We start from the raw sequence: 14084 nt of genomic DNA, 5'->3' as shown, positions 1-14084 counted from the left end.
ACAGCCACCCACGAAACAAAGCTAACCAGACTATTTCCTTAAGTTCTATAGAAAACCAAATTAAATCAAATATATAAGATCACAGAATTAAACAGGGATTAAAATTATGCAACAATTTTCTGAATAAATTCGCACTGGGTGCCTCTGGATGTTGTCGCTGTCACTATAACAGATTAAAACACATTCCAATCTTCAGATTCACGAGTTAAAGAACTAGTGCATTAGATTCTGGGATGAGTCTGCCATGCAGAATACACTCATGAGCTGTAAAAGATAAGAAATAATGGCAGATGGCATCAGATGCAACCATAAACTGCCTCTTTCTTATTAATGAACATTGTGACGTCATCTTTCTGGGTGTAAAGATACACATCTTCCAGTTCAATTCAATGTTTGATATTTATGTTAGAAAAAATATTCAAAACAAAAGATTGCAAAATAGGCTGTCCTTGAAACTAATGAAATCTTATGAAACAGTGCCACTGAGACACAAGTAACACAAAAAATGAACTGCTTCACATAAAACCTTACATGTAAGCAAAAAAACGGAAATATTAACAAGTCACAAAAGCAGAATTAGAATATGTGCAAAAATATTAAGCAGTAACAACAAACATACAAGTACTGCTAAAATCTACAGGCAAGGATGGTTATACAGTATGACGTATCAGACATCCAAGCATTCAAAAGCCTATGAAAAAGCCAGATTTTTTTGTAACTGCACACTAATAATTTTATTACATATCTCAGACTAATTCAATTATTCATACGTGAACTGCAGTTTCACATTCAGTTTCAGCAAAACAAATATACTTGAATGCAAATGGAACTTGCACTAAAGCGAACTCATTCACACTGCATTCATGTTTAAAGCTTTAAGCTATTCTACATACCGTCTATTGGATGTCTTTTCAAAATGAACGTTTATTACAGATTTTAACTGGAACATAAAACTTTCAGTTTCAAAGTCTTTCATTATGCAGTCACTAGAGGAGTCTCTGAGAGCTGTTCAGCATGGGGTTTGAGTATGTCCGATATTGCTGCATGGATATAGACCACCACAGTCAGCTCCCTCGTGCCTATGCAGCTTTTTAATCAATGTTTAGCAGTCTCCTTGAAGCGGAGGTGAGTTTCCAGAGGGGCACGGCAGAGCTAAGCTGGCACAGAGGCTCAGAGTCACATGCTGCCAGCTAGCCTCTAACTCTGTATGTCAATCACCGCCCCCGGGTACAGTACAATCTCCCGCTCACTTAACTATTACAAATTAAAAGCGCTTCTCCTCCTCCTGTGCAAACGAGACAACAGGGGAATATGAATCAAGCCTGTCAGGCAGTGGCGATGGTGGGTGAGTGATGGCGTGGCAGGCGGTATGAGTAATGTGAGGAAATAAAAGCCTTGCCCTTCTGCTGCCCAGGCCTGCATGCAGAGCACAGGGGCACAAAGGGATCTGAGAATGCACTCCCAGGGAATGGTCAACCTGATACAGACAGTGATGTTTCTGCTGCACAGCAGGGTGAGTGCCTCCACATACTTTATGATGACAGACATGGCGATTCAGAAGACACAATATCATTTCAAGCCCTTAAACTGCAGACGCATATCATTCAATAAACAGGGTTGATAATGACTGCATTTGTATTGTAATATTTAAAACACCAGTCTTGCACACTCGGGTGATCCTAAATTTCTCCTAAAATCAAGGATATCAATAGGAAGTTTGTGCACCTCTGCAGCACAAACAGGCTCTACTCTTCATGAAAGGGTTTTCACTAGATGCTTGAACACTGCTGTAGGATTTGACTGCATTCAGTCACGAGAGCAGGAGTGAGGTCAACTACTGATATTGGTTGTTTAACGTTAATACTTTCGCCACTTCAGCTCATTTCAAAGGTAATGGATGATGCTCCTTCACTCCAGAGAACACAGTTCCACTTCTCCCCAACCCAGTGGGGGGGGCCTTATACCCATCTAGCTGACGCCTGATGTTGGGCATGGTCACCTTAAGCTCATGAGCAGCTGGTTCAGAGCATCCTGTTTATAGATTATGCAAGTTTTGTGTGGGCAACTGAACAGCTGTGTCAGTAATGGGGGCTCCTTAGTGTAGCTGAATCTACAAAATAAAGGAGGTGTCTGGATACTTCTGGACATATAGTTTAACAGTGAACATATAATCACAGAACACTAAAAGGTAGGCTTCTCCATTTTTGGCAAAACAGCAATATTTCATTGAAAAACCAGTCATCCTTAAACTCTGTCAGAAGAGTTTGTCAGGCCTGACATACTTACAAAGGACTCTTAGTGGCCTCCAGCAGGTCACTGGGAGCTGTAATGGTGTTCTCACTGTGTTCCCAAACATGCTGGTGGCCTGGACAAGTGTCATTACTGGTCTACTCACACGTGGCACCATGAACCAGGAAAAAAGCCATTTCTACATAAACCATAAGTCGCATGCAATTTTACACAATCAAATCACTCCATGGGTCAGGAGACAGAAGGCAATGGCTACATTACACCCCTTTTCCAAGCAAAGGCTATGCGCTAACTCCCTCAGGGCCTTGCTCTTGACAAGGGTGCTTGATCTGAAGTGAATTACTTCATCATTCACTTCAACAACAGCAACAGCCAGCTCTGTTCTGGGGAAGCTATGCTAGCAGAAAGGCAGTATAAAACTGAGTGATAGGGTTCTTTCAAAACAAGCCAACCCCCTTAGGACATTCTTACAGTGCCGGATTTGCTGCAGGCATGTTCAAAGCATTAAACACATTACTCAGAAAAAAAAACTAAATTTTTTAAAAGGCAAAAGCAGAGCTCCATAACCAACATCCACACTTTACAATATATGGATGTTGGATGTATAGCAGAGCTACACAATGTCCAGTGAAAATCTCTCTTTAGAAGACATTTTAATAGTCATCTAAATGTTAGTAAAGCAAAAACTTCAGTGAAGCAGTAATACTCCTTATAGCACATAAACAAGTGTGGTAGGCCCTGTCTCCCAAATGTGCTGTAGTATTATACCCATTTTAACCCATTTACTCCACAAGTACAATAAGAAAACTGTCCACAATTTTTTTTACTGTTTTACAAAAATAGCTTAAATTTACCCAATCAATATTACTTCACACAATAATTTCTCTCATAACTATCTTATATATCCACAGGTTGCCCACACATTTATGGATGGGCAATATGATGACATTTTCTTGCTGTAATTGTGAATTCTGTCAAAAAACTCTTTTCAAGAGCACATCAGGGATGTTGTCACTGGTAAAAGAACACAGACTAACTACACATTTTATTACAAAGTGAGCATAATTAGGCCTGTGTAATCAGATTTAGTTCAGTTCCGTTTGCACAACACTGAATATAAATATGTTTGTCATATTGCCCACCCAACACTTAATCACCTAATTGACCTTGTAGTTTTGTGTAAGAGCCATTTTCTTATTAAGCTTTTTTAGTCTTAGTTCAGAAAGTGTTACTTTATTGTAAATATTGTATATTTTCAGAAATATACACTGAGAAACATTATTTTTGTACTGAACCCTCCTCATCTTTATTTCGGAAAGACTCAGCCTCTCTGGGATGCTATTTTTATACTTAATCATGTTACTAACCTGTTGCCAAATAACCTAATTAGTTGTGAGATGTTCCGGCAGTTTTTTAAGCATGACACTTTACCAGTCTTTTGTTGCCCTGTCTCAATTTTTTTTTAAACGTGTTTCCGTAATGTTATCAAATTCAAAATGGAAATGTATCTAATAAAAAACTTTCTTTCAGTTTCAGCAATTTATATGTTGTCTTTTTACTGTTTTCAACTGAACACTGGGTTAAAATGATTTGCTCATCATTGCGTTCTGTTTTTATTTGCTTTCCAACTTTTCTGGAAACAGGGTTGTAATTTTGTATCCTGTTTTTGTTTTCTCTCTTTAGGCATCAAATGACAATGATATTTCATGGTGGTGGTGGAACAGCTACAGCCAGTCAATCTGAGGCTGTTGGCTTGCATGATGGCTGCATTGTGTTTTGCTGTGTCAGGAAACCAAAAGCCACTGTAAACAGTAAGAGCAGGCAGTCCCCCATTCCAAGAAAATGCTGATGGAAATGATCCCACATGGTTAGAGGGAGAGAAGTGGATGGGCTATTTTAGGCACTGTGAAAGCAAATCTGAAAGTTTTCAAATATAAGCACATGTTGTTACTATTCCACACGACACACTGAAAGCATACACATGTTCAAGAAATACTTTCACTTCTATAATATTTGCAATGCATAGTAATATGAAGTCTAATTCAGGATGCCATACGACGATAAAAGATGCAGTGAGCTGGGCACAAGTGATGAATCTGCTTTAGTGCAAGTGTCTGCACTTGAGTAGCTTATTTACATAGATCATTTACAATGCCTCAATTTACCCTCATATACATATAAATTACATGAAGCACATCCTATTTCATGCAGATGTTTCGATAGTGAGCCAATCAAACTAAAGCATTTAGCAGCTGATGTACCGATGCCGAGTTGCTCTCATAAGCCGAGTTTGGGGTCGAGCAGCTGCCCCTCTATCCACACAAACCTTAAAAAGTCTACAATATTAAAATTACATCCATTGAAAAGAATAAAAATGTCAAAAACCACTGGCTGCTTGACCGAGAATACTGCACTACTGTTTTGTACTTCTGAGGAAGCTATTTACTGTATCAGTAGTTTAAAGCAGAAGTCTCTAAATGTAAAATACTATAGTCACAGTTTTTGTTTTATATAAAAAAATATACAAGAAAGCATAATTAGGCCTTTTTAGCTGGATTTAGTGCAGCGCAGTATCTGAAACTTTTAACAAAAATCATTGGGCTGGCTATACCGATTAGGAGTTGCACAGATAGTCATCGAGTTATCTCTACTGTTCAGCGATGATGCTCTGCGATCCTGTAAAGTCTGAAGTCATTTACTCTTATCTTCACTGAGTTACTGCACTCTAAATTTCCACCACAGGCAAGCGTCTTGGCAAGGTTGCACTGGGTGCACCTAAATCAGATACAAATTTGTGAGATTCCGGGATCCACATCTCTGGTTCCCTGAAGGACAGCTTGGTTTACTGACATATGGAGTTTGGCTTCATCACAGATTTTTAAAACATTCCTCTCTGCTGTGTTTTTATTCATGACGTCATCAGTGATTAGCTGACTTTTACTGGACTTCCATCACAAAAGCAAACACAACTTTTAAAAATCTGAAGCTGTGCAACTCCAAGTTTAATCTGGCATTCGTTGAGCCAACTCATCTATATAAAAAATATAGTGATATACACTGCATATTGGGAACATGTGAAAGTATCATTATATATGTTTGCTGTATTGCCCATGCTACAAGGCATCATTTTGAAGAACAGATGTTGGAAAAATGTTTCCGAATTTGATTATCTGTGCTGTAAATCCCTGCAGAAATATAAATACACCTTACAGGAACAGGAACCAAAAGGCCAAAAAGAACAACTGCAAAAACGGAAATGTATCGCTGGTGGTTTTACACCAGTGCCCTAATGTCTCATCCCATACAGTAAACAAGAGTTTATTCCAAGCTGAGAGTCAAAGAGAGAAAAGACCCTGTTGAAGCCATAAATCATAGCTCAACAATACTCAGCACATTGAATCACACTTCCTTCCACAAGAAGAGCCTTTTCTGCCTCTCGAGCTTGACGCATGTTGCTGTCCAAAACAAAAATGTTACAGTCTATTCCCAGCAGGGCACTGAGTTATAGAACCCAACAGTTCAATCTACACTCCAAAAAATGCATGCAACAACACTTCACTGCAATAAATGGCTATTGTAACACCAGCTGAATTTCCTGCACTTAAAAACCCTCAGATATCACTAATGTTAATTGGGATTATTTCAATTATAAGTCATTTCCTGGTTAAACATTCTAAAAATCAAAGGGTTACACAGGCCACAGCATCACATGAAATAAGCCTGAAGATCAAAACCCACTCACTGATTAAAAAAGCCCATTCATGTGCTGCTGATGTGCTTGATACTAATTTATGTATTTATTCATTCATGCATTAATCAGTGTAGACAAAATGTGAAAAATACGACATCTACAACAGGAGAGTACTGAAAAAAAAAGCCAATCCATTCCCAAAATCTGACTCTAGTTTTAATTCACAGCTATGCTGAGGTATGAAAATGTTCTTGTCGGCCAAAGGCTAATCACAACTATGTTAATTTAGCTTCAAGCTAATGGCTGAAAAAGCATTACCATGCTATGAAAAATGAATGTACTGCATAAAATGACCCAGGTCTGATGAATCATGAGAGGATAGGAAATTACCATTGAGGACCATGGCCTTCAAACCTGCCCCTGAGCAAGCAGAAGCATTAATATAGAGGAGGAGGGCAATTTGGCTCATGTTCATTTAAAGCCCAGAATGGACCAACAAACCTGTGTCAGTAATATTCCAAAAGACTCATAAACTGCAGTAGATGCATTATGTATAATGCTTTTATGAGTGTGTTGGTGTCTTATGTTGATTCTCCTGCCAATGGATTCTTACTAATATATTTGAGAGGCTTTAGAGAGGCTCATTTCAGATATACTGTTTGTGCAGGGGTAGCAAGGTGGGCTTAGTGATACATTCATAAATGAGACAGAAAGTGCACAGTTTACAAAATTCAATATTGGTTCAGATATAGGCAGATGTGTTTTTTTTACCTGGCCAGAAGACAGCATTGCCTTTTTTTAATTTATCAAGTGATTTTTTGGCTGAAAGGAGATTATTAACCTTACTCAGAAATGGGCAAGCTCCAGAGGCTGGTGCCTGTATATTTACTTTTGGATGTTTAGTGACTCCACACGAGGAACAAAATCATAGAGCATCCACTATGATTCTATGCACTGCAGACGTTAGTCAAACAGAGAATCAAAGCAGGACGTAAACTTTATTTGCCCCAGAAAATTTGGGATGAGTGATTAAACAGGCGAGAGGGTCTCAGCAGATTCGGACCTCAGGTTAGTACAGCTCAGCAGTGAACTGCTAGACCATTCACGGACTGCTACTCTGTCCTGTATTGTGTGTATGTGTGTGAGAAAGAGGAAGAGAGAAAACAGAGAATGAGAGAGAGTGAATGAAAAAGAGAGGACAAGAGATGAACAAGTGGCTTCATTTCCATCGACAATCTGCACTAACTGCAAGAGGAGAGTGCAGAAAGGAAAGAAAGAAATAAGAAAGAATGTTTCTGCAGAAAAGCCTTCAGACAGAAATGTAGCTATTGATAGAAATTGAGAGAAAAATGGAGGAAAAAATGAAAGCATGACAGAAAGCATGTGTGTGTGTGTGTGTGTGTGTGTGTGTGTGTGTGGGGTGAGAGAGAGAGAGAGAGAAAGAGAGAGGACGAGAACTGTGGCTCTCTGCAGAATAAAGAGGGGGCACTCATGAAACAAACGGGATCACAGCCAACAGATGATCTTTCAGTGTGCAGTAATCCAGCATGAACATATTCAACAACAGTATTGACTAATGCTCCCATTACACATCACAACAGCACAAAGGACCTCCTCTCATACCACGTAGTCATTTTAAACCTTTTATCCACATATACAGCCTTTAATTAGTTTATAAGGGCAATAGCAACAGCATCTAGTTATACATTAACTCAGGGCTCAGCCAAGGCAGACTCTGTGCTTTCAGTCTTTTCGTGGAAGGGCGGGCAAATCCAGCATCCGAGTCATTAGCAACTCTCCTGACCTTTCTGCTTATATCAGAGATGATCAAGCAGAATGGATAGCAGTGGTAACACCGCCAGAGTGAAATGGACTCTGTTAGTAAAGACAACAATCTGACATAATCAATAGACAGTGATTTGAGACTGTCTTTATCGAACACAGTTCCACATGCCTCCATTAAAAGTGACGCAGTCAATAGACTGAGCTCAACAAGCAGGCTGCTCCACAGACACAGAAATACGAATACTCTTACAGCATAACTCATTATTCAGTTACTCATGGAAAGCAAAACATTCAGCATACGGTCACTGTCAGTCTCCAAATACATAACATCACATTGCACTAACATATATGCTTCTTCTATCAAGTTCTAGACACAAGATTTAGTGATGACAGTAGGACTGGATGACAAACTGATTATCACGGTATGAACTTTCACAGATCAAATTACTTTATGCACACTGCACCAGAGAGATGTCACTACAGTGCCAGCATAAACTGTTAAAACCCAAACAAATGCCTCCCAGCACTACCACTGAACCCCAGTGTCAAGTAACTTAAACATCTGGCTCAACGGCAAAAATTGCACAAAAACAATTTCATCCTGGACTAGAAACCTGTAAAAACCCATCAAACGTTAGGACTGTTCTCATGCCCAGTATTGTGGTTTAAGTGCGAGGCAGAAATAACTACTGTCACAAACATATATAATAACTAAACAAAAAAGAAGTAAATAAACAAAAATCTTTATTCGTTCTTGTGCCTCTATAATTATTTTTCTTTGTTTTCGTAGCTTTTATAGGAAAAACTTGAGATAATGCTTACTGTGGGTCTCTCAGGTTTTCAGAGCTACAAAAATGTGTTTGCAGTTCTGATGCAGCTGTTAGTAGCTCGGATCTTTTTCTTTTGCACAACAGTGAATGGCGTTTTTGTAATTTTGTATTGTGTTATTTGCTTAAAGGAGAGGCTGGTTAGATTTCTGTTTTATACATACAAAAAAGATCTGTACTTGCTTCACATCCAGTCAGAGGGGCACTATTTTAATAATCACTTCTTGCTCCTCATATCATCATCATGATCTGCACCAGCTTTATCGAACATTGCCTTTTATGTCCATGTCATACAGCTATATTCCCTTACTAAAAGTGTGATTCAGTAAAGACTGCTTATTATCCAGTTAAGAGCCTTTATTGCTTCATCCATATCACACCAAAGACATTCTAATCCCAATGATAACACATCTTTTTTCAGTACTGGGCAGGTTAAGGTCCACCTCTCAATTCGATATGATAAAGTCTGCACTACACTGTTCGATTTGAGTGATCTGATAAGTTCACTGTATGCCACACTACAGAAAATCTTGGCCATAGTTTTAAGGTTCTTGACTGTGGGAGAAGGGCTACATGGAACGCTCAATTTCCCAAGCAAACTTAAGGTCAGTAGGCCACTGTTTCAGCCCACTATGTGATAACTATGTAAGCTGTTTCACTGCAAGTCACTCAATATGTGAACGCGCTTGTACATTTCATTCTTAATTTGCCATTTTTGTCTGCAACATTGCGTCGATTATTGCACAATGTAAACCTGCCTTATGCTATGAAATGAGGCCTTGCTGACTCGGGGCTCATATGAAATATACCTGCTATAAAATCAGACATAGGTAAAATTAATAAAACTAGTAGCAACCCTACATACTCATGCAACTCCATCTGAATCAGACATCAGCATGAATAATCTTCACAAAGAGAATGCAGTGATTTCTTTCCCTCTTCACTCCTCTTGTTTGGATGTTACTGCCAGACACTTCAAATGTCAAACAAGAAAGACAGAGACAACAAAACATGCAGGGCTTAATTCCTGCCAGTGAAAAAAAGAAAGAGCGGCATAATTCTCATAGCTGTTCTTCAGAACGTGCACTTCTGACATGGAGAGTTTAGCAAAGCTCCACTGTTGCTTAAATGAATCCTCCATAGTTAATTCCAGACAAAGGAATTACAAGGGGGGCTGAAACCCTCCTGGAAGGGCGCCATAGGTTAAAGCTAGACAGCTTTGGAGCTACGCTTGTTTTGTAGCTCCCAGAAAGAGATCAAAGGGAAGAAAAAGAGGCTCTGGTAGGGTGGCAGGGCTAGATAATACAGAAAAGAACTGTATAATTCCATTACATTATAGCGATATGAAGTCCTTCTGGCCTTTTCTTTTCTAAGACTAACTAGGAAATTACAGAACGGCCATAAAACTGTCACTACACTGGACACAACACTTCACAAAATACTGCATGCCAATATAATATTTTTAAGGGCATATATCCTATATTGTTCTTGTACTTAATTTATTCCCTTCAAGTCCACTTGTAACATTTGTGTGGTTTTATCAACCAAAAATGGGCCATTAAACCATTTTCTGACATTTTCCAACCTCTCTTTATCTCTTAGAATTAAACAGGCTTGTGCTTCATTCAAAAAGCTGAAACACTCCTTAGAACTTCAGTGTGAATGGGTGGAGCTAATCTACTGTAGGCTGAATAAGATGATACACGTAAATGAGGTGGTTCTCATGACATCCCAGGAACAATGAATTCAAAATGAGCTATTTTTGACGTTTCGTTTCCATATATCAAAGGTATGAATAGTGAATGAAACTTTGAAATTGTTAACATTTTACTTCCAACTCTCTTGTTTAAAACATGTGAGGAAATTATTATTATTTAGGTTTGATAATATTATCTGCATATAAAAAAATACAGACCATACATTCATTTGAACACTAGGAAGCTCTTCTCTAAAGAGACCTTCTAACAACTTGTTTATATTCCAACTGGATGATATTTTCTTATACATGTGAACAAGAACAAAAAACATGACCTGGGCTCAGGAAATTGGAGTGAATACTTCCCAATATTAATCAGAAAGGCATTTATGAAATACTAATGCAACAAGCTGATACTGATGTCTTCAGAGTTCAAAGCGAGTTATTAAGTATCTACCTCAAAAAAGCCCAAAGACTCTCAAGAAGAAGCTTCTAAATGGAAAGAAACATTTGTACAATGTGAAACTTCTTATACGTTAGAGATCATAACAATTAGCTTTCTAAACTGTGAGAAAATGGTATCAAAACGCAGCACACAGGCGCATTTTTTACACGGTAAACTGCAAATGGGCGTACAGAAAATTGCCAGTGATTGTTCCCTTCAAGGCTTTTAAATTCCCAGAAGACTCTCCACCCACTTTTTCCTGTGCAGAGTATTTTGGAAGGCCTTTCAGATTTTAATATCAAACATTTAATTATGCATGATGGGCATTCATTTTTTTCTCTCTTCCAAATGCCTGCTGACATTTTCATGAAAAAAAAAAGTTTTTGATCAAATATCCAACCTTAATTTAGCCAATTAATTTCCTCCAAAGGCAGAAGAGTCCCCCCCCCCATCAGACTGTCTAATCTCTTCATCCCATGTTGTTTTTAAAACTCAAAGGCAATTAACAAGGCAAAGTTAGATTACACCTAAATTAATCCCTTAAGCCATTAAAAAGGTCTCCCACCAGAAGATGCACAGAAATCAGCTCATATGCTTCTGTAAAGAGGAGCAGATGAATTAGCCAAACGATTTCTTATTCTTTATTTCTACTCATGTTGACTTACAGTGTGCTCATCTAACAGCTATTCAAATTCAATTCCCCACTCACAGATTGAAACGGTGACTGGAAATCCAGTCATTTTCAGTCATGGTTATGAGACAGATGAGGCCTGTCTCGAAGCAAAGTAAATTCTCAGGATAAAGACAGATTCTTCACTCTAGCACAATACACCCAAGAATATATAATAGCAAAAAATACATTTACTTCTCAAAACTACAGCTTGAGTGAACGTCAGTGTAAACTGGGCTTTTGAGAGCTGTGGTAATTACCCATAGTATACTTTTCAGATGGTGTAAAGACAGCAAAGCTCCAAGGTATTTAATAAAAATACAGACAAGATAGGAAGCAATTCATATCCCCATGCACAATATTACATGCCTACAACAGAAAATGTAAAGCCAAAAATAAAACATTCCACAAAGCGCTGCAATACTTATTACTATACTATTATTACATGGTCCTTATTCTCAAGATTACTATATTTTTATTTACTACTCTGTTTGTGCAGCCTCACTAACAAGCACTGAGTTCTACATTTCTAAACCAATCAAATGCCTCATTAAGGCTCAGCTTAAAATAAGTGTGATAGAGTGCTTCTCAGCAACAACATGAATTAACAGAGAAACATTTCACATTTGAGCGGGAAAAAGTCCATTAAACCAGACTATACGATACTTTTAAAAGTCATCGCTTGTTGGACAAAAAAAAATAAAGAAATCAACCAGTATTCCTTCATTTTAACATTAATTTTAAATACAGAAATTTAGCTAATAATGCTGTTTCACTACCTAGCAATGTTACTTCACTTGTGCTGTTGACTGTACTCTGAAGTCTGTGGGCGTGGCCTAATTAGCAGCAAATATCATAATCCAACACCAAATTTTTCATGTCCAGAGTTGTGTATTCTTGTTAGGCCGTCACATCTAGCCTGCAATAATACACAAATTTTAGCCTATAAACCTAACGTACTGTACTCTTCCCTGACCTTGAACAGAATCGCTGGTGACAATGTTTTTGAAACACTAGTGTGATAATTACTGCAGGTGAACCTGTCCGTTAACAGTGCTCAATAGCTGACTAACTAAATATTGACTTTTTTTCTCTACGTTTGACTGACTACAACAACCACCTACAGTCAAAATTCCCAGGACTTGCTCTCCAATTTTTTTCCATAGTAGGCCTATTTCAAATAGTCATTTGGCACAGGTTAGTTCATACAATGAGTACATCATGCCTCTGAAATGTATCCAAATTTGAGCTTTAAAAGTCTTCTCTGTGTCAAATGCAGAAAAGACGATTCCCTGCTTTAAATGCATGTGGCTATACAACTGGCTGTCCCTTTCCCAGCAGCTGCCACACCATGGCAGGGGGTCTGGCACATTGAAAAGGTTAATAGGATCATTTGCGCCTAATGTGTGCCGGTGTGATGGAAACCACAATGCTGTGAAACAAAGCCTTTACAACCATCTGATTCCTGGCACATCTCCACCTCACACTACCTTGACTGCCCATTCGCTCCTCTAAAGATATAGTGACTGTCTGGTGAAAGAGGGAAAAATCAGAAATATGAGAGCACAAAGAACGAGCGCTTACATTACACACAACCAACAGCTCACTGACACTAAACCTTCTCTGGCTGTCAAATACACCACACAAATAAATATGCAGTACTGGGGAATGTCAGTTTAGCTCAAATGAAGCAGAAGGCCTCCTTCACAGAGCCCTGCTAGTGAGTGTGTTTTGCATGTGGGCTGTGAAATAATTCAAAACACCCAAACAGTGAAAAGCATGCATAAGCAAATATCTGTCAAACTCAGTATGCAATTAGGCCAACAAAGGATAAGACTAATATTTTCCATTCTTATGGATATGTGCACTACACCCTTAGCAAAAAAGGGGTTCTAAATGGAACAAAAAGGGTTTTGGCTTGTAACAATAGTGGAACCCTTTTTGGTGCTCTGTAGAACCATCTTCAGCACATTCTCCATCAATCTGAAGAACCTTTTCATGATGCTAAGAACCCTTTAATCACGCAAAAGGCTCTTTGAGTGTTCGTGGTACTATACAGAACCGTTTTTCTTCACTAAAACCCTGAAGAACCACCTTTTCTAAGAGTCCATGCTATTTCTTCCGCTTCCAAATTCAGCTTCGCCTGCGCTAAAAAACGTCTTCACAGAGCTGTTCTGTAAAACTTCACCACCACAGGGTTCTAGCCAACAGTGCCCCATAACATACCCAGCTCCTCTCAGCCTCCACTCACTGACCACTCTGAGCGAGACTTCTCAGCGTTACCCGATTCGTAGCGTTACATGTTGTGGTTTTCACTTATTATCTCGGATTAAAGTGCTTTCATCAGCCCACTGTGCGGCTGAAACACCCAAAATGATGGTAATTTCCACAGGAAGGGTCACAGAGCAGGAAACGGACTGAAGTGTCCGACTCACCCGTATCCGTCTCATGGCAGCCACTATCTCCACACGGCTGTTGGGTCGCGCCACATCCAGACTACCAATGTACTGAGGAGGAAAACGACAAACCGCACATTATACACCTTTCACACCGAGCCGGGGCTCCAGTTACTTGACTGTTCGTCAGCTTCTTGTTCGAATTTTCCCGTTCCACCTTAAATAGTGCAGCAGTTGGTACTGTAACGCTCGAGGCGCCAGAACGTAACTGCTGCACCATTTAAGGTGGAACGGGAAAATTCGAATAAGTAGCTGACTTCACCT

At 39.0% G+C, this 14084-nt stretch overlaps 1 protein-coding gene across 1 annotated transcript in view; it reads right to left on the bottom strand.

Moving 5' to 3' along the window:
• nos1apa (nitric oxide synthase 1 (neuronal) adaptor protein a) overlaps positions 1-14084 on the bottom strand; it is a 126656-nt gene that overhangs the window by 111722 nt on the left and 850 nt on the right. Inside the window, exon 2 of the mRNA XM_017721133.2 lies at positions 13800-13871. Coding sequence (XP_017576622.2) covers positions 13800-13871 — 72 coding nt within the window. The remainder of the gene's footprint in view (positions 1-13799; positions 13872-14084) is intronic.

Source organism: Pygocentrus nattereri, chromosome 26, assembly GCF_015220715.1.
Source record: "Pygocentrus nattereri isolate fPygNat1 chromosome 26, fPygNat1.pri, whole genome shotgun sequence".
NCBI classification, from domain to species: Eukaryota; Metazoa; Chordata; class Actinopteri; order Characiformes; family Serrasalmidae; genus Pygocentrus; species Pygocentrus nattereri.
Note: the sequence above shows the minus strand (reverse complement) of the source record. Positions and strands in the feature narration are given on the sequence as shown.